The following is a 19,603-nucleotide window of genomic DNA, read 5'->3' as shown; positions in this document are numbered from 1 at the left end:
CACATCTTCCAAGCAAAAGCAGAACCTGCCCAACTGTACCCATATACTACTGGACAATAACTCGGATTCTTGAACTCAAATCAGTCTGATCTTGGTTTGGTTTTATTTTGGTTATGAATTCTTTACGTGTGTAAGGCAGTGAACACAACGGGTGTTAGCATTAAAAGCTTGAACCTAATTCCCTCAAATAGTCATTTGGCGGTTGGTAGAATCATAGAATCATAGAATAGTTAGAGTTGGAAGGGACCTCAAAGATCATCTAGTTCCAACTCCTCTGCCATGGGCAGGGAAACTCTCCACTACACCAGGTTGCCCAAAGCCTCATCCAACCTGGCCTTGAACACTTCCAGGGATGGGGCATCTACAACTTCTCTGGGCAACCTGTTCCAGTGCCTCACCACCTTCAGAGTGACAAATTTCTTCCTTATATCTAATCTAAATCTCCCCTCTTTCAGTTTAAAGCCATTGCCCCTTGTCCTATCACTACACGCCCTTGTAAAAAGTCCCTCTCCAGCTTTCCTGTAGGCCCCCTTTAAGAACTGGAAAGCTGCTATAAGATCACCCCGGAGCCTTCTCTTCTCCAGGCTGAACAGCCCCAACCCTCTCAGCCTGTCTTCATAGCAGAGGTGCTCCAGCCCTCAGATGATCTTCATGGCCTTCCTCTGGACCCGCTCCAGCAGCTCCATGTCCTTCTTGTGTTGGGGACTCCAGAGCTGAACACAGTATTCCACGAGAGCAGAGTAGAGGGGCAGAATCACCTCCCTTGATCTGCTGGCCACGCTCCTTTCAATGCAGCCCAGGATACAGTTGGCTTTCTGGGCTGCCAGTGCACATTGCTGGCTCATGTTGAGCTTCTCATCCACCAGCACTCCCAAGTCCTTTTCCTCAGGGCTGCTCTCAAGTCTAGTTCCAACCCCCCCGCCATGGGCAGGGAACTTTATTCCAAAATCACAATGCTGCTTTGTAAGTAGAAACCTTCTTCTATGAGAAACTCACTTATGTGGACAGGCATGTGCACACAGACCTGCTGCAGCACTTGATAGTGGAAAGAGCCTTCGCTAGTCATGCCCCGCGTGTGCACCAGCACTGAAGCTTACTGTCCATCCAGTGATGTGCATCGCTGTTTCATTCATTGCTATTCCTCCTTCAAAGTTGCATCACAAACTTCACTGAAAACGGTTGCCATATCCTCCTTTGCAGAGGACAGGTGCTGACGAACCAAGCTGTAGAGACTTAGATTTTGTCATATGCTTCCTTAGAGGTGTTCTGGTTTTTTAAGACAGCACCTGCCACTGCTAATGCCATAGGAGCCTACCTGTGTACATGCCTCGCTCAGACTGCCAAGGCTATCTTCGCTGCTGTCAGGAGGCATGATCCCAGCAGGGTTTGACAGCACAGTAGTGACTGCTGGGCTTTTGTAAAGCACAGACTTTGGGGGCAACTGCAGCAAGATGGTCTCAGCAGCTGGAGAGTTACAAGTTACAGCCTGGCAAACTACAGAAAACCGAAACAGTGATTCACTTTGGCTTGCTAAGTTGTAGGCAGTGGGGTTCCGTGCCTGCTTTCCAGGCAGCTGACCCTCCTTCCCGTAGGGCAGCAGCTTGTACAGATAGATTAGAGCCTGGAAAGAACCTGAGAACCTTGCTGTAGGTATGGCCTGTCACTCGCATTTGGATATGACAATGATAATGTCACTGGCCCTGTTTAATCACTCACCCTTGCAGTCATGTACACTTTTATGTTTGCAGTATTTGCCACATCTATTTTGAGCCCCTTTTGAAAAGCCAGACTGCTGTAAAGAGACTGAAGTAGGGATGAGAGTCAAGCTCATAGAGTTCATATTCATAGGAGAAGTTTTCATTATAACCTTGAGAGTCATCTTAACATGGCATTAACAATTAATTTCAGGATGAAAGTGTGCCTTCCCTGCCAATTTAACTAATGACACTCAAGCAATAGCTGAATGGCAATAGCTTGGATAGGTGGTTGCAGATTTTCTGTGAGTTGTCTTGCTTTACAGCTGTCTCCATTCTTACTGCACAGTTATAGGAGCAGAAATTGCAGTCAGGGCTTGTTCTGGTCCACTCAAAAGCTGGGACTGACCAAGCCGTAAGAAAGCTCGGTCATTTAGATTTCATCCTTCTCATTATTGTACTGCAGCATCTACATGCCGTGGCTAGACAGCTGTGACAAGTGGGTTCTACTGCATCATCTGCATGCCGTGGCTAGACAGCTGTGACAAGTGGGTTCGGAGTACCATCAGCCTCCATTGGGGCCAGCAGGGTGTTAAACACGTTTGTAAAAAACTAGCCTTTTAATGAAAACATGCCCCTTGTTTTCCCTGTATATTGCATACTTTCTTCAGGCTAGAGTTGTGTCAGTAATTCAGATTGTTTTCCTGCAAAGCAAACTGGCATCACTTTGAACCGTTTTTGTTAAACCAGGAAAATACACTGTAGTTTTGGCAGAGTTGGCACTGTACTTCACTGTCTTCAGAGACAGGCCTGTTTAAGTCTGGATTTAATACTAATCGGTTAGAAGTGGCGTACAATTTACATCAGTTGATGTGAATTCAAATGCACACCTTAAAACTGGTGAGACTGCAGACGTAAAGAAGGCCTCAGCAATATACCGTTTCCCATCCCTGTTGAGGGAAGGGAAGCAAGTTAAAGTTTAGCTCTGTCTACCTGTGGAGATTTAACCCTGAGAAGGGGAGGTCACATTTCAGTTTTCTGCAAAGGGCCCATCAGAACTGGCTAGTTTGCAGCTTAGGAAGAAGTCCCTTCAGGAGAAGCTTCCTGGGAACACACCAGGAGCCAGGTTCTCCAGCCACATTCACACCTCCAAGAGAGCCTTGAGCTTTCTCGATGGAGCACAGAAGTGAGATTCTTGGGCAACGGTCTCCTACAGACAACGATTTTCTTCTGTTAAAAAGAAACAAAACAGCTCAGATACCTCAGAAGACTAGAACCTGAGAGTGAACTGAGCTTGTGACAGAAGATACCGGGCATTCTTACATTGTGAGGTTAAAAATTATTACTCTTGTTGGGAATGACTTTACTGTAACGTTACCCAACAGTTCCTACTTTGCACACTTCTCTAAAGTAGAATTCAGAAGATGAAGTTTCGTCCTTATTTCTTAAATTCTCCTTATTAAGGTGTTTGGCCAGTTTTCTGATGTCAGAGTGGTTATGAGGTGTTTTTAGGATGTACATGTGAATGGAGCTTGAATTTCTTACCCTTTTCCTTGTCATTGCCCTTCATGAGCAATAAACATGAGGAAAAGCCACAGAAGGATCAGAGGCAGGTTTCTTTAGCAAGATAAATGGAAGAGTAATCTCTACCATTGTGGTGGAGCAGGAAAAGAACAATTCTTGATGCTAATACTGGAAATACCTATCTGTTTGGTGGAGATGGGAGGATGGAATGGGAGAACAGGGCAGGGGGAAAAAAATCACATTTTTTAATACTTCAAGATTTTAGCTTGCAAATTCTTCCTCTATCAAGCTGTCTCTGGCCCATCTATTACATATTCTTTGTGATTTGAGTGCTCTTTTCTACAACCACGAGGGATGTGAACCTCTTGGATCCTCCTTCCCCTTACAGGTTTTCATTGCCACAGACAGAGCTCGGCCTTGTCTTGCTGTGTTACTTTTACAACCTCACAGCACAACCGTTAGCAGGATGACAGTCTCAGGTTTCTGCTTTCCTTCTGCCTGATCTCCCACTCGGCGTTTGGGTACAAGACAGAAGCAACGTGCAACTGTTGTATAGTGCGATCTGGCAACCTCTTTCCTCAGCCCCAGCTTGAATTTACTGAGCTGAACAAACAGTTGTCTGTCAAGAGGTTTCTCCACATAGAAACATTGGCTTTACTCTACCGGCTTACCATCCTGCTTCCAACAGCAGCCACCATTCACAGAAAGAAAATTCTTTTCCCTCAGTAACCTGGACATGGACTACCATATAGGGATGAGCAGGACTGCTCCATATCAGGATCAATGCTTCCCCAGTCCTCAGAGCCATTTAACCCCTTTATCATGAGACTTGGTTACTTTTTGCTTGTAGTTTTGTCTGCTAAAATAAGTACGTCATGGAATTAGATGTTGAGGCTGGATTGTGTCTCAACACGGCAATAATCCTACTCTAGCATGTCGTTCTTTCTTAGTGCGCTGTCAGTTGTTTTCCCAATACTTTTTTTTTGCCATGGAAAAAGCTTTCAGCAAGAATACAGGAGCTGATTTGATAACATACAGCCATATGTCTTCTCTCTCCTTTGCAGTGGTTTTATTTTATCTGCCTCTCCATTTTTGTGATGAGAGCAAGATAGCTGAGTAGTTCTCATCATACTCCAGAAACAAATAACAGCATCAGCTGGCCTGATGAGCTTCACGTACCAGCTAGATAGTCCAAAGGTCTGCTTGGCTTGTCCAGAAAGCTGTGCCTGTTGCACGGTGTAGGATGTGGTTAAAATGCAATTAGAGTTCATCTCCATGGCAAGACTAAATCAAGTCAGCACTCCGGAGTTCTCTCTCAATCTTTTTTACTTTCTGTACAAGTGAACAGCCTTTAACCTTTGTGATTTCTTGGTTCTGGCTACAGTTCAGAAAAATCCAGATGCCCCAAAGAAGTATTGTCTTCTCAGAAACTTACTGACCTTCTCTGGCGAGGGGGATAATCACAGACTGTAGACTGAGGATCTGACCACAGGACCTTCTGGGCCTCTCCCTCTTTCCTCCCTGTCCTCACCTGCTCTGCCACTATAGTCTTGCCACCTTCTTTGTGCTGGCTTTAGCAGTCACTAGATCTTCCTGCAAGCAGATTCAGCTCTCAAGTAGCAGAAAGCCAGCTGGTGTGTTTTGCAGGGTTTGTTTTCTTCTGTTTCAGTGATTTAGCTCAGCTCACAGAGAAATCTAACAGAGCCAGCACAAGGTAAGCAGCAGGAGGAATGGAGGATAAAAATGGAATGCAGATCAGGACCACCTTCTCATAGCAGCTGTGGCCAACCAGTTCAGCATTTTGATACCGTGAGCATCACCACGTTAGCTGTCCTAATCACACTTCAGGTGTGCTTATGAAAACCAGAGTAGCAGAGAACTTCTAGAGAAGTTCTGTTCATTAGTCTCAGTTGCGAACAGCCATTGTTTGCTTCACTGTGAACAAATGCAGCTGAAGCACAAATCACCTTGTAAAATAAAGGGGCCCAAGCTTGGGAGAACTCTTCAGCTGGTAGAAATCACAGAACCATTTAAGTAAAATGATATCACGCTGGAGAAATTTTAGGCTAACCTCCTCAGCAAGGGGTAAGGCCTCAGCTGATGTCAGAGGGAGTATGACAACGTTACTTTGGCATGATCTCTTCCTCTTTGAAGCCATGTTAGTTTCCAAGTCAGTCATCAGCCAGACCGAATGCGTTTTATATAATGATCTTCAGTGCAAGATGTGGGTGGGTCTCGCAAAACATTTCTGTGGTTAGGAGAGGATTTTAGTAGTTAATACACGAAGAGGGCCAGCTCTGCTTCTGCACCAGGGGCCTCTCTTAAGCAACAGGCGTCTCGGAGGCAGTGTGTTTTAGGAAATATTGCTGCACAGGGGAGTGTTATATTCTGAACAAAAGAGGTCTTCAGCATATGTATGCCTATACTGTTAACGACATTATTTAGTCTAAGGGAACACAGATGTGAGACCTCACTACTGCAACATCAGACTGTCAGTCTTGTGTCTACCTTGGCCAAATGATACTAGAGAAGTCATTCATAATGGCTGGGCAAGTGTCAAAACACTAAGAACCTAAGGTCCATAATGTTTAATTTAGAGATCATTCTGAGATGCTGTTTCAATTCTGAGGATATATGTACTATCATATAGCCATTAGAAAGTATTTATTTGCCAGTTTTCGTTTAGGTGTATGTTCGGAAGGCTGTGCCCATAGACTTACAAGGGTATTTGAAATGAAGAATCTATAATACATGCTTCCACTCACACAGTGTCTATCTGACTGTCACAAGGGATTCTTAATGACACTATTACTGCCTGTCCTTTTTCGTAACATTACTGAAGCAGTGCTGTAAATCTGGGCAGTAAACAGAGCTTTTCAACCATAGAAGAGAAATTGAGTTTTACCAAGCTAAGAAGGAGTGGCTGAAGCTTGGGCGCTTCTGCCACCTGAAAGGAGGGGTTAAAACTAGAGCGAGGAGGCAGGTTTGCTGCCATCAGAAAGGTTTAAAGCCAGCAATTGCTGTTGACGGGAGAGGTTTCTTCCTACTCCACAAACCCCAACCGCCCTGTCTCTTCTCCCCCACCCTCTCCAGGACTGTGCAGCTGCCTCTTTTTTCCTGTGCCTAGTGTCAACCCAGGCAGCCAAGCAGCAGCCAAGGGGCTGGGTGGGCACTCAGCCCCCCAGGCTTTACTCTAGCTCTGCCAGCCTTGGGACTGTACAATACATGGCTGTTATTAGCAGGAGTATGAAACTGCTGCCTCTTGCACATGTAGGGCAGTGCTTATGGGGCACATTTTGAGAGCCAGCTAAGTACTCTACACCTTATCACTACCTTGTGCATCACTATAAAAATCCCTCTAGAAGCATTAACTGCAGGAAGAAAGTTGGAGCCATGCCTCTCCGTTTGAAGGTACGGTTTGCCCTAATTTCCAGCTAATTACATAGTTCAGTCTTGCCCAGTAGTACAGCTGAGAAACTGGTGGGACATGGAAATGCCACATTGCTGGACCCATTCACCACTTTCCCATTTTGGCTAGACTGTTTGATACCACATTGCTTTAAAGCCTCTCAGTCCCAGCTCATTCCACAGCTAAATCCCTTTACCTTCAGGTTGTACAAAGTTCAACCATCTGAGTTCGCTTCAAAAAAAGTACACGTGTGAGTTAGGGGAAATGATGTTTCCTTGTGCTGCAGAGACATAGTTGCTTTCTAAGTAAGCTTATTTTATCCAAAAGGCAGGAAATTGCAGCATGCCCAAACAATTTAGGTACCAGCCCTGACTCAACTCCCCTATTGAATCTCCCACACTTTCAAACTTGCTGGCCCTCAGCAACATCCGTGTGCTTTCTTGCCATCGCTCACTAGCCAACACACACCCTGTGGAGAGTCTTCCCATGTGACTGCTCCTTTGGAGGCCTTCTGACAGCCAAGAAAGTGATTTAGTGTTCACGGAGTCATTTAAACCATCCAGACTTTCCTCAAACAAGTGATTTACACTTACAAAACAGCCGTCCACATACAAGTCCCTCTCTCAGTTTCTCCATCCTTCCTGAAAATACATGCGACAGTTTTGACCTTCCTGGAGGATGTGACTTCTGTATTGTCTTCACAAGCCTTCTGTGGAGGTATCTCTTTTCCCAGTGGGGAAGCTCCTTTTAATAGCATTTTCTAGTATTGCCTCTTCTTGGGTTTTCACCGATTTCCTAGGCTTGCAGTCTACTCCAAACAGGCTCTGCTATACTCCAGATTCCTTACATTCATTAAGAGTAGTGGGGTAGTCTTTGACCCATAGTCTTTGTTGTCCTATTAAAGATGGTCTCTACCAGCCTAATAATGGCAGATTATTTAGTTGCTGCTCCTCTGTCAGTCAGGGAGACCCCTCCAGAACCTCATATTTTTTACCCTGCAGTCTATGGAGAAAGATACCTAGAGTGTAAATCATTAATGGTTAAAAACAACCAAAAACAAGAGTGCCTATGCTCAGATTCCTAAAGTCTCCCATTTGAAACTTGAATTAAAGCAAACTGATTTAGGTTCTCTGCAAACTAAGAGCTCATACATTTGACTGAATTGTACTACCAAGCATCAGCTGGTCTATGGTAACTAACGGCGTGTATGCTGCTAGCTTTCAGCAGAGGTGAGAAGAAACACAGTGAGCCTAAATCTTTTCTACTGGTGTTTAAAGCAAATGCTTTTTATTTCCTGTTTGCAGTGGCTTGGGACTTAGTTGCCACAGTTGCATCGATGCATGCCAGCTCATTAAATTATTGCAACTCAGTCATGTATCTAAATTTACTGATAGACAAGTATAGCTTTTGAAGACAAGTTTTCAAGTGATTGTAGGAGCCAAGCAGAATTTTCAAGAATTTTTAATTTTCTTGTTGAAACAAACAGAGATTTAGAGGTCTAAGATAATTGGGTGGTTGGGTTTTTTTTTCAAATTCCACCAGCCGACTAAATACCTCTGCAAGTCTGAGCAGCTCAGTCAGTTTAGAATATGGAATGGGGCCCTTGATCACTTAGGACTTTTCTTGTGAAGATCTCAAGATGCAGATCTGAATTCTTCTCATTTGAGGAATATTTATATACAAGCCAAGCCTGGATCCGTTCTGAAAATTAAGTGAACAACAAAAAACAAATACGCACTTGAATCATACCTCTTTCTCAGAGTCTGACGCTCTGTTGTTAGTCTAATAATTTGCTAATCCAATAATTTGCCACCGAGACATCTTGAGCTAAATTTTTTTGTGCTTTCTTGTTTTTGTGAAGAATGGGGACACAGGGTATGTGTGTGTGTGAAGTAATGATAGCCAGTGGAAAATAACCAAAGCCGTTAGGTTTGACTAGAATTTACTTGCTAGATGCACTGAGGTGAATGTGCAGCCCTGGCACAGTGGGATGCACGTTGTATGTGCGATTCCAGTCAGCTGTCAAGGAGCCATCAGCTCCTTGAAACTCTTCCAGAGGCCACTGTAGAGAGGGTATTAGGGGTCTGCCATCCCCATCAGTAAGAATTGTATTTATACACTTGGAGGTTTTCTAGAGCATAGTTACAGCAGTAACTGATTAAAAATAACATCACGTATTGCAAATAATGAGGTGAAAGGAAAGTTTAGGGTAAATCTTATCTTTGCAGAACTGTAAATACTAGCCATAAGTTACTATAATCAGGTGGTGTCTGCCCCGGGCTGCACGTTCAAGAGCCTGACATTGACTTGCCTCTGCGGGAGCGCCATCCCTCCAGCTGACTCCTTCCAGGACTAGCAGTAGTGGCGCAAGCAAAACCAAGTGACTGACAATGGGACGCCAGATTCCTGCAGCACTCTGCCAGTGGGGCCGCACACTAACCAACCACCTCAGCAAACTTCCAGCACAGTCCGAAAGCACTGGTTGAACGACAGACCCACACATCCTTCCTCTTTTCCCTCAGGTTTCTAATAAATTCCTACCTTGGCCAAAAAGCATCTCTTTTTTTCCTTGGGAATGTCAGCTAAGTGAACGTTTTCTGATTTGAAACTGCTCCCCCTCAAGACAGACCTCTCTTGCAAATGAGGTGAGGCCAGACTGAGCCCACCACGGGTGTTTAGCCCAGTACTGCCCACCGATGGTCATCATGAATGATTCACTGCTGACTTAGGCAATCACACCACTTTTACAGTGATTTTAATGAAGGACTGGGCAGAAAGAAAGCATGGAGATCTTTGGGAAATGCTGATCTAAAACAGTGAATTCAGCAAGAATTGTTGACATAGACTGTGCACGTTTTGTTGTTAAAGTAATCACAGATTACACAGGATGATGAAAAAAAAATGGCAGTTTTTGGAACACAAGCAGTATTACCAGTTCTGATCAACTGGTAAAATATGCCCTGAGGAGCCAGAGCTAGAGGAATTGAAGAAGGAAAATAAAAAAAGACAGTTAAAGTTGTTTTTTTTTTTAATTAAGATTCTTGCACTAAAAAATCATTTTCTATACAGCCTTTCATTGAAAGAGTTTGGGAATGAATTGCACGTGTGTCAAGGAACCACTTACATGGCCCTTGCTACCCTATTATCTGCGAACTTCCCACATTATTAAAAGGCACGAACCAGTAGAACGATAGAATCTCCCTTCCCTTGTTCCTTATAAACAAAGTCTAGAAAATAAGTTTTTTTCTAATACGTGCATGTCTAAGAGTATGTGTGTGAGAAATTATCGGTGGACAGCTGATGGAAGAACTGGGCTTTGTGAATTTGTGAGAGGAGAGATGACAGAAATTACAGTGGTGGCCTGAACAATTTCACGCTCTTCTACAGACCTCCTGCGTAGCTCAGGGGAAGTCAGTTGTGCCCAGAGTGGCACAAGGGGTTAGCTGCAGCGGTGGCATTGCAGCATTTAATTGCGGCCAGCTACCTGCTTGGCATCTGCAGCTGTGGGTAGGTGACTGGGCTATGTATGCGACTTTGGGTAGTGGGGACAGGGAAAGGAAGGATTCTCTGCATCCGTGTGCCAAGCAGGGACCCGTCTAGGCTGGTCATTAGCAAATGCATGTGGAGGAGAATTATTTTCTGTCCTAGTCCCAGCTGCAGGGAGATCCTTACTCTCAGTGAGAAAGATGAAGCTATCACTGAACAATATGTGCATCCATGAATGAAAAAAATGGAAGTTGGTTTCATTTTTAATTTAAAACTCAGAAAAATTTCAAATGGGAGTGGACATTTTTCTGTGCAAAATGTTAATGAAAATAAGGGTTTTCCAACCAAAAAATCTGACAGCCTCTTTCCTTTCACATTCCTCCTCTTGTGGATGTCACGGATGAGGTGACCATCGGGGTAGGTTTCAGCTAGAATGGAAACCTGCAAGTTTGCCAGGTGTCATCTCTTCAAAACACAGTTTTGTTCTCCAAAGGACTGGTAGGGAGAGTCTATATTAAGGGCACTGGCAAACTAGGCTCTGGGTTTAGAGACAGTACTGGTTTCAGAGACACTCTTTGCAGTTCGAAAATGGGAAATACCATCAATAATGTTAATATCTCTAACCATTTCAGATGTGGTTGTTAAATATTTTATTCATATCCCTTTTCAAAAAGCATTTCATATTCTCATACTGAACATGTCTTCATCCTCATCATAGCATTTACAAGCTAGATGTCTTTGGTTGCCTGCCCTTTAACCACCCTAACAAGCCATTTCTCAGAGACTGGTTTTGCTTTCGAAGTAAAATGCAACTATTCGTCCATCTTAGAGATCTGGACAGTTGAGTTGTAAAACCCCTGTTGTTTCTGACAGCAGCAGAACCCCCAGCTCTGTGCGATTCACTTTCCATATTTCATAGTCACCAGTTATTATGCTGCACGGTGCACACACACACGTTGTGAGCAGGAAGTAGAAGCAGCTCAGCTCTTGGCTTCCTCAGTCTCAAGAGACTGCCATAAAACTGAAAAACACTAAACTAAAACCTAAGTATCTGTTAGACCTTTAATTAGAGACCTAAGGAGTGTTTGCCAAGAGGAAATTTGAATTCAATTATCCAAATAGAAAGTATTTAACCTCTCAATAGCACTCAAGTAATTATAATACTTGGCGTTTTTTTCAGGAACTTTAAAAAATAAAACAAAAAGCAAATTCAAAAATGGTAGGTGGTGTTGGATTTATATCACATGGAGCATACAAAGGAAAACTGTAATACTGCCCATACTTCATACCCCTCATGTTAGCACAGAAAGGGGCAGCCTCAAGCAGGGAGAGCAGGTTTCAGGATTCTTGATTTCCCCACTGAAACAGCCAGCAACAGTATCGGGGCCAACAGTGGTAGTTTTATGTGCATCAGTACAACAATAAACTCTCAACTAAGGTCAGCAGGTCATCTCACGCAGCATTTAATGTGATAAAGATGCTCAGTCACTGTCAGAAGGACTAGGATGCATCAGAAGAGGCTATATAATCCAGTACATTTTGCAAAAATCAGTTGATACCAACCAAGCCATTTGCATTTCAGATTGCAGCAGCTGTTTCAGCCCCGATTCCAACTGTCCTTACACTACACATCCACTTAAGAGTTTCCAGAATTAATCCCAAGGAAAAAAAGTCAATATTTTCTTCCTTCTCTCTTCACAGACTGTAGGTTGCTTTGGGATTACGTTTATCAGCTGCTTTCTGACAGCCGGTACGAAAATTTCATCCGATGGGAAGATAAGGAATCCAAAATATTTCGGATAGTGGATCCCAACGGGCTGGCCCGGCTGTGGGGAAACCACAAGGTAAGGAAGCAGTGCAGTTTTCCTCCTATGGCACTTCACCTTTTGTAACATCACAGGACTCACTTACAAACGGGGGAAAAAGGAAGAAAGCATGTGCATATAAACTAGTGCTGGAAAGTTGTAATCTTTCATTCTACGCACATGAGACGTGCAAAGCATCCAGCCTCAAGCACTAAAACCTGTCCGTCATATAGAGAACCTGTTGGTTTGGTTTAAAGGCATTTGGTTATAAATGCATTTCATTACAAAATTAAAAGGAGTGCAAGAATTAACGGTCCTTCTCTCTCAAGGCATCTCATTTCTTCCCGAAACCTGATGCTAAAGATGTTCTGGTTAGATGTGGTCTGCAAGGAGCTGTGTACTACATCTCAGCAGGAGCTTTCTGTCTGTGTTCCTGTCTGCACCAACATTCAGATTCCACACGCTGTCCTGTGACAGACATCAAATGCTGCAGGATTATGTGTTTCCTTTTAAGAGGGTAATTCTGCTTTGTTGTCTGGAAAGCAGTTACTGATTTTTGCAGTTTAGGGCTGAGTATGTACAGATGTATCTATATGAGTAGATGCATATGAGTATACTCATATGAGTATATGAGTAGTCAGCACGGATTTACTAAAAGGAAATCGTGCTTGACCCCCCTGATATCCATCTACGATTAAATGATTGGCTCAGTGAATGCACGGAGAACAGTGGATGTAGCGTATCTTGACTTGAGAAAGGTTTTAGAGACTGTCTCCCATAATATCCTCATAGACAAACAAAGTATGACCTGGACAAGAATAAAGTGATGTAGATTGAAAACTGGCTGAACTGCTGGGCTGAAAAGGTTGTGATCAACGGCACAAAATCCAGACACTAGTGAGGTTACCCCGGGGATTGATTCTGCAGCCAATACTGTTTCACATGTTCAGTAATGACCTGGATGATGGGACAGAGCACACCCTCAGCAAGTTCTCAGACAATACAAAACTGGGAGGAGTGGCTGTTAGACCAGATGGTTGTGCTGCCATCCAGAGGGACCTGGACATGGTGGAGAAATGGGCTAATGGAAATTCCATGAAACCTAACAAGGGACAGTGTCAAGTCCACCACTTGGGGAGGAATGATCTTGGGAGATGTGGGACTTTACATTTCCCCTTGTTATGTTTCATGACACCCCAGGCGTGGGACTGTGTTACTAAAAAGGTGGTCTGACACTGGAGCAGGTTGCCCAGAGAAGACTGTGGATTCTTCATTCTTGGAGATGTTCAGAACCCAACTGGACGCAGTCCTGAGCAACCGTCTCTGGCTGACCCTGCTTTGAGCAGAGGAATTGGACTAGGTGATCTCTAGAGGTGTCTTCCAACCTCAACTATTCTGTGATTCTGTATATGAGTATACCTAGCCTATAGTCTGGATAGGTCAAGATTTTCTCATGTGACTCACGGTTTACATGAACATCTGTCTTAGGGCTGCAACACTGGGAATGGAGAGTTCTGCCCTTACCCCACCTCCATGCTAATAATCAGGCCTTGCCACCGTGTCTCATGTTGAGTGTCTAAAACTGAAGCTATTTCAGACCACTGGCCACTTGGGAAATGCAGTGTCCTTTTAGCACGTAAGAAATGGAAAAAGCACACATGGTATTTCGGGGGGCTTTCCAACAAGCGGAGTCTAGATTTTGCAGGGAAAACATTGTCATTGTTAGTGTTTAATTGCCACAGGGGCTCTTTATGTGGCCTCACTTTGCAGAGCTGTTGCGGTCAGGGCAAGCAGAGGAGGTCTGCTCTTAGGGGACATTTTAGACAGGCAGATCAGTCTCATTTAATAAAGCCAGATCAACACTACAGACTTCTGCCTGATCTTGGACTGACAGAGCTGTGCCAAGCCAAGCTCCTAACATGGAGGTTCACAGAGCAAAAGCATGCTTCTACTAGTTTGGCATGTTTTGCCCATGGCAAGGCGGCTGCTTTATACTCGTGCAAACACGGTTTTGCCAGTATAGTTGTCTCTCCACTGGGAGTTTCTTTGCCAGCATCGTAACCAGTGCTCCTTGTACCAGAAAAATGCTCTTCATGTAGACGTAGCCTAAGGGAGTGATCCTGCTGTCCCAAGTCGTCACTATGGGGGCTGCCCACATACAGCTCTGCCAGTGGCCATTACTTCTGCCTTGTGACACTCAGCTCAGCAGGGCCATACCTCAGTCACCCTGCAGTGCTCTAGCTATGGCCTTTGGGATCAGCAGCTCCCAAAATAAAGGGGAGGCTCTGTCATAAACCTCTTGATTTACACCTGTATAAAAAGAGGAAAAACAGGCTCTCAATCTCCACAGTGCTCTGTAAGCATTAACTAGTTAATGGAGAGGAATCCCAGAGAAACAGCACTCCTAGCAGGGATTGCTGACAGATTCAGTCTATTAACCACTGTTCTTACACTTCTACAAAAGGTGGTTTCATTAAGAACAGGTTTGTCACATCCCACTTGGCATGAGCATCTCCCTCCATCTAATGTCTCCTCCTGTGGTTGATGAAATCTTTTGTTATCTGTAATCCAAGAAACTGTAGAAAAACATCGCTTGGAATTTTTGTTAGGCTTTCTTGCTTAAATTGCCCTGAATGAAAAGAGACCCATAAAAATTTGGTGATGAGAGCTGGAGGGGGAGGATGGGCCTGCAAACAGCAGAAGAGTGGAGCATGTAATTTCTTGAACTGACTTGGTTACTTTAGGTAGCCGTGATAGTTCTGCAACTTGTTTTGGCACTTAGGAAGATTTTAATGAATCATCTCACCATGGTTTTCCTTTTTCTTTTGAAAAAAACAGAACAGAACAAATATGACTTATGAGAAAATGTCCAGAGCCCTACGCCACTACTACAAACTAAATATTATCCGGAAGGAGCCAGGACAAAGGCTTTTGTTCAGGTAATTCTTTCTTTTCTTTGCCATTCTTTTCTACAGACAATTAGTTTTTGAAGATGGAGGATGGTAGTGTGTGTGGGATACTTCATTGCCACAGCTATAACACAGGTGACAATGGGCATATATTTGTAAAAGCTGTCTAGACCAGTGCTTCCCAGCTTTCAAGGCAACTGCACCAATTTAGGAAAATATGGGCCTGTTTCAATGATCAGTGGAGTCAATATAAGTCTTTTCATGCACTTCAAGCAGGCTGCGCCATTGTTTAAGACCTTAGCGAAATGATGCATGACCTCAGCCAAACTGCTGGAAAACCCACTCCAAGCTCACTTCTCAAACACAGCTGCCAGTGAAAGCTAAGCAGGGATCAGGCATTACCTCAAGTGCATCAGCATCAAAGAAGTGCTGATGACCATGTCTTCAACCGTGCTGCCTTCAAGGAAGAAAGGGACCTGCAAGAGCCGTTCATAAAACCTAACACATTGGATTGGATAATACAACGAAGAATTTAGGAAATAGTGCCCGAAACAGCGTAAAGCAGGGAGTTACTTGTACAAACTTGTGTGTGGCTGGCAGAGAGCGAGAGCACTCCAGTTCTCTTCAGACAAGACCAGTGAATCCTAGTGTGTACGTCTGACCCACAGAGCACTGAACTCAGACCAAAGACTGCTTTGATGTCAGTGGTCTGGATCTAGTAATGGGCTTGGAAATGATATCAATAGGAAGGCAGTCTTGGAGTTTGTTTTCTTAAATAGCTAACAGAACTGCATTAGCACTCAAACTATCTACAGCTGAAAAGGTTTCTGTAGAATGTCTTGTTTGTGTCAGCTCTTAGAAGGAGACTTAGGTGGGGGAAGGAGAGTGAAGGGAAGAAGGAATCACAGGCAAAATCAACTGCGTGGTTTTAATTCTTTTTGTGGAAAGTTAAAACAAGATTGTTCCATCAGCAGCAGTGCCAAGGAAGGCAGCCTGGGTTGGTATGACCTTGTGTGAAGACTGCACAGCCCCAGGGGGATGCTGTGATGCTGAACAGTGAACGTGCTTATCTTGAAGCCTCTTCTTTGGTGGAGGCACAAACAGTCCATCTCTTCTCAACCAGGCTGCCTATTTTCTCAAAACTGTAGAAACTTAATACCCTTGGAGACCTCAGTTCCTCCACCAGACTTGCCCAAAATTGACCAATAGATTCAAAGGTCACCAGGGAGCATAAAACATGAGCATATAAAGCTCATTTCCTTCAGAAGGGGGGGGAAAAAAAAAAACAAAGCATTTTTTGCACAATTCCCAATAAAAACTTGTTGATGTTGTTTTCTTAGACCTATTTATATCTGAAGAGCAAAAGAAGAACAGCTGCAAAAAATCAAGCCATTAATGTGGCTTCTTGGCTATTTCTTGCAAGCACAGAAATAATAAGAAATGTGACTATAAGTAACATGCAGGCAGTTGTCATCTGCAGATATCTGTACAGAGCTTTAAGTAAAATGGAGTCAGAGAAGGGATTTCTAATAGGTTGCCTCAGTGTCTTCGGCAACAAAAGAGGTCACAGATACTGTTTCTTCATTACCGTGTAGTTCTGGGTTGTTTTTTTTTAATTTAATCAAATGCTATTACAAATACCCATGCTTTGAGTTTCTTGACATGACTTAAAGCACAGACCAGAAAGGATACCCAAAGTACTGCAGTACAGTTCACATCAGCCCATTTCCTACGCGGTTTAGGAAATGGAGCAGACAGAAGGTAGGGAGGGCAGTGGGATCACTCCCTGGTTTGATTTCATCCTCATGCAAGATCCACAAGACAACACAAGGTTTAAATCAGGGCACAGTCTGGCCCGTAGGCTGTGGTGCTTTCTCACTGTGTAGCCAGGGACTGATTCACCACTTCTGTACGCTACTTTTTCACTACCATAACACCATTTATATCAGCAGCGTTCTCCCAGCATACGAATGGGAGTGACACATCAATGAGTCACAGACCTTTTTTTTTTTCCCTAAATGCATATGTGCACATGATTTCCAAAATTAGAAGGGGTGGCAAAAGGTTAGTTGCAGGCTGTGCGATGCATTTGCTGAGAGACTCCAGATTTTTCAGACGGAAAGCCCTCAGCTTTATAACCTCAGAGGCAGAAGAGGAGGCAAGTCTTTCCCATTAGCTTCAGCAGTGGTTTTTCTGGGTCAGAGACAGTAGCAAGGCTCCTGTCAATTGGTTTTGTTTTCACTGGGGCAAAGATACTGAGCATATCATCAACCTGAAATAAAATCTGCTCCTCTGATTAACACATTTTGTACTGCTGAACGTTAGCCAGTACGTCGTTAATGAAAGACTGTGAAATTTTGTAACACTTCCAGCATAAACATCTTTCATCCTAATTTCTCCAGAAGTACTTATGAGTTAGGAAAGTGATTTGTGTTTAAACTAGGATTTCATCCTTCCTGTGCCACTCTCTCTTTCTCCGCCATTAAATTCAGAAAGAGAAAGCAGAGCTTTTCCGTGCTATCTCTGTGCAGTAGGACACAAAAGCATCCTGGCAAAGATCAAGACTGCAGACTTAATCGGCAGGCTGGTGGACGTCCTTTCCCATTTCCTACTGCCGCCATGCCTCCCCAGAGGCAGTTTCTGTTCCTAGCCCCCTGCAGACCTGCTGCATCAGGACATTAGTGCTGGGAGCCGTGGCGTTCATTTACAGAGGATACTGCTTCGTTACAATTACACTTGCTGCAGTCACACAGGAAAAGATACTCTTTGCTCACTGTTCCCTAGCCCAAAAGCTTTTTCTTTCAGGGCTTTTTCCATTTCCCAGAACTTGTTCTGCCTTGTCCCTTGGCTTTTTCCACCACTGTTCCTTTGGTGCTTCGTATCCCTCTTCACTCACCTACACACGAGCCTGCACAAACCAATAGCCCTCTGCCTCTCCACACCTTGCAAGTACTTCAGCTCTGAGATATGCTGGCCACAAAGGTCTTTAGTGTTTCTGTCACCAGACACCGTAAATGAGTGTACCTATAGCATACTATCATCTTACATGACGAACAGCAAACAATAAGAGGGAGAAGGAGTAAATATCTTTCTTCGGAAAAGACTGTGGAGTTTGGGACTTTAAAGGAGCGGGGTAAATGCCCTTCAGTTTTTTTGTTTCTGTTCCGGGTATGGAGGAGGGAAGACACCAGTAGGCTGAGGAGAAGCTGGAAATACTAAGTCATTGGGAGGATGCAGCAAAGATGATTTTGGGAGCTGTAGAGCTCAGGGCCCTCAATGTCTTGATGAAGGTGAAAGCTCAGATCACTGGCAAATCTGCTTGTTCCTCTTTTTTGCAGGTTCATGAAGACCCCAGATGAGATTATGAGTGGCCGAACAGACCGCCTCGAGCACCTTGAATCCCAGGAACTGGATGAACAAATATACCAGGAAGATGAGTGCTGAAGAGAACTGGTGCACTGCCTCTGTGGGTCCATGGGAGAAACATCTGCCCAGATGGCTGGCACAGTTTGGGAGGGGAAGCAACAACACAGAAGCAGTACTTGGGGTCGCCGCTTAGCTTGAAGACCACACAGGACCTAAAGCACCTTAACAAAACAAACTAACAGGCAGAAGTGGTGCTGGCAGAAAAGTAAAGGGGAGAAAGCCTGGACTTATGCACTACTTCACTGTTCCTACGAAGTCTCCCTTGAGTTCCTTCTTTCTTTTTGGTTTGTTTCAGTTTTGGGGGTTTTTTTTTGTTGTTGTTTTTTTTTCCCTAATAAACATGCAGTTTGACTTTCCTTATCTCACATAGGACAAGACGTCAGATTATGCTTTTTTTTTTTTTTTTTTGAAGGCTTTCCTATGGAAATAGAGCGCTCTTTTTTTCTGTGCAAGTCTCATGACATAACACCGCATAAAACAATAGCAACACAGAAGGGATTTGCTCAAGGGTTCCAGTTTGCTCGGATCAATTTACATGTGCTGCCACTGGGAAATGTGCTGAAGCTACCAAAAGAATTTACCACACATACCTGTCAAATGAAGAGGAGTCACCCTTCACGTGTAGGCTGAGATATCATCCCAGCATAGCCTGGGCTCACAATGAGTCCTGCAAGTGGCTATTAACTGCTGGAATATGGACCAAAACCAATCACCTAAGTGCTCCAGGGAGGAGAAAAATAAATGTGACAAACCTCTGCAGTAGACTGATGTTGACATTTTCCCTGCCTCTGGCAAAGAAGTGATAGAATGGAGCGAGGGGAAGGGAGGGCGGGGACAAATACATATATATATATGTGTATATATGGAAACGTTTCATATATATATGTATATATATATATGTAACCCCCACAATATATCCACAATGCAGAATTACAGCTCAAAGCTTTCTCTAAAAAAGCGCAGGCTGAAGCATCTGTAATTACAAAAGGGAGGGGTGTTTCTTATACCTGCTAGCAATTTTGGGGTGAAAGGTGAAGGACTGTTCCTTACATCGTAGGGAGAAAGCAAAGGGACCCATCACAAGGTTTGTATTACTCAGAAACCTCTCCAGGATCATTTTGTGCTGCTGGAGAGGTAGATGATTCACCAATCTGAAAACTGATGGTAGAGAACTAGAGACCAAACAGCTATACTTGTATCTTGTAATTGATTTTGGCTTTGGTTTGGGATTTGTTTTTTTTATGCCTCCTACTACCCTCCCCCACCCCACAGTTCTGCCATCAAGGGAGCTTGCCTCAGCTTGCCCGTTTTTAACACGATCTAAAAGACAAGGAAAAAAGAAACCCTACA

General features: G+C 43.9%; 1 protein-coding gene across 2 annotated transcripts in view; it reads left to right on the top strand.

Moving 5' to 3' along the window:
• The window catches only part of ETV6 (ETS variant transcription factor 6), a 143,786-nt gene extending 125,133 nt beyond the window's left edge, over positions 1-18,653 (top strand). For both annotated transcript variants that reach the window (XM_086610489.1, XM_086610490.1), the window contains 3 exons: positions 11,815-11,957; positions 14,757-14,857; positions 18,166-18,653. In XM_086610489.1, the coding sequence (XP_086466615.1) occupies positions 11,815-11,957; positions 14,757-14,857; positions 18,166-18,271 (350 nt within the window). In that variant the 3' untranslated portion in view covers positions 18,272-18,653. The remainder of the gene's footprint in view (positions 1-11,814; positions 11,958-14,756; positions 14,858-18,165) is intronic.
• The last annotated feature ends 950 nt before the right edge of the window (positions 18,654-19,603 follow it).

This window comes from Tauraco erythrolophus, chromosome 4 (genome assembly GCF_009769465.1).
Source record: "Tauraco erythrolophus isolate bTauEry1 chromosome 4, bTauEry1.pri, whole genome shotgun sequence".
Classification (NCBI taxonomy): Eukaryota; Metazoa; Chordata; class Aves; order Musophagiformes; family Musophagidae; genus Tauraco; species Tauraco erythrolophus.
The sequence above is the reverse complement of the archived record's forward strand: the minus strand, read 5'-3'. Positions and strand labels throughout refer to the sequence as shown.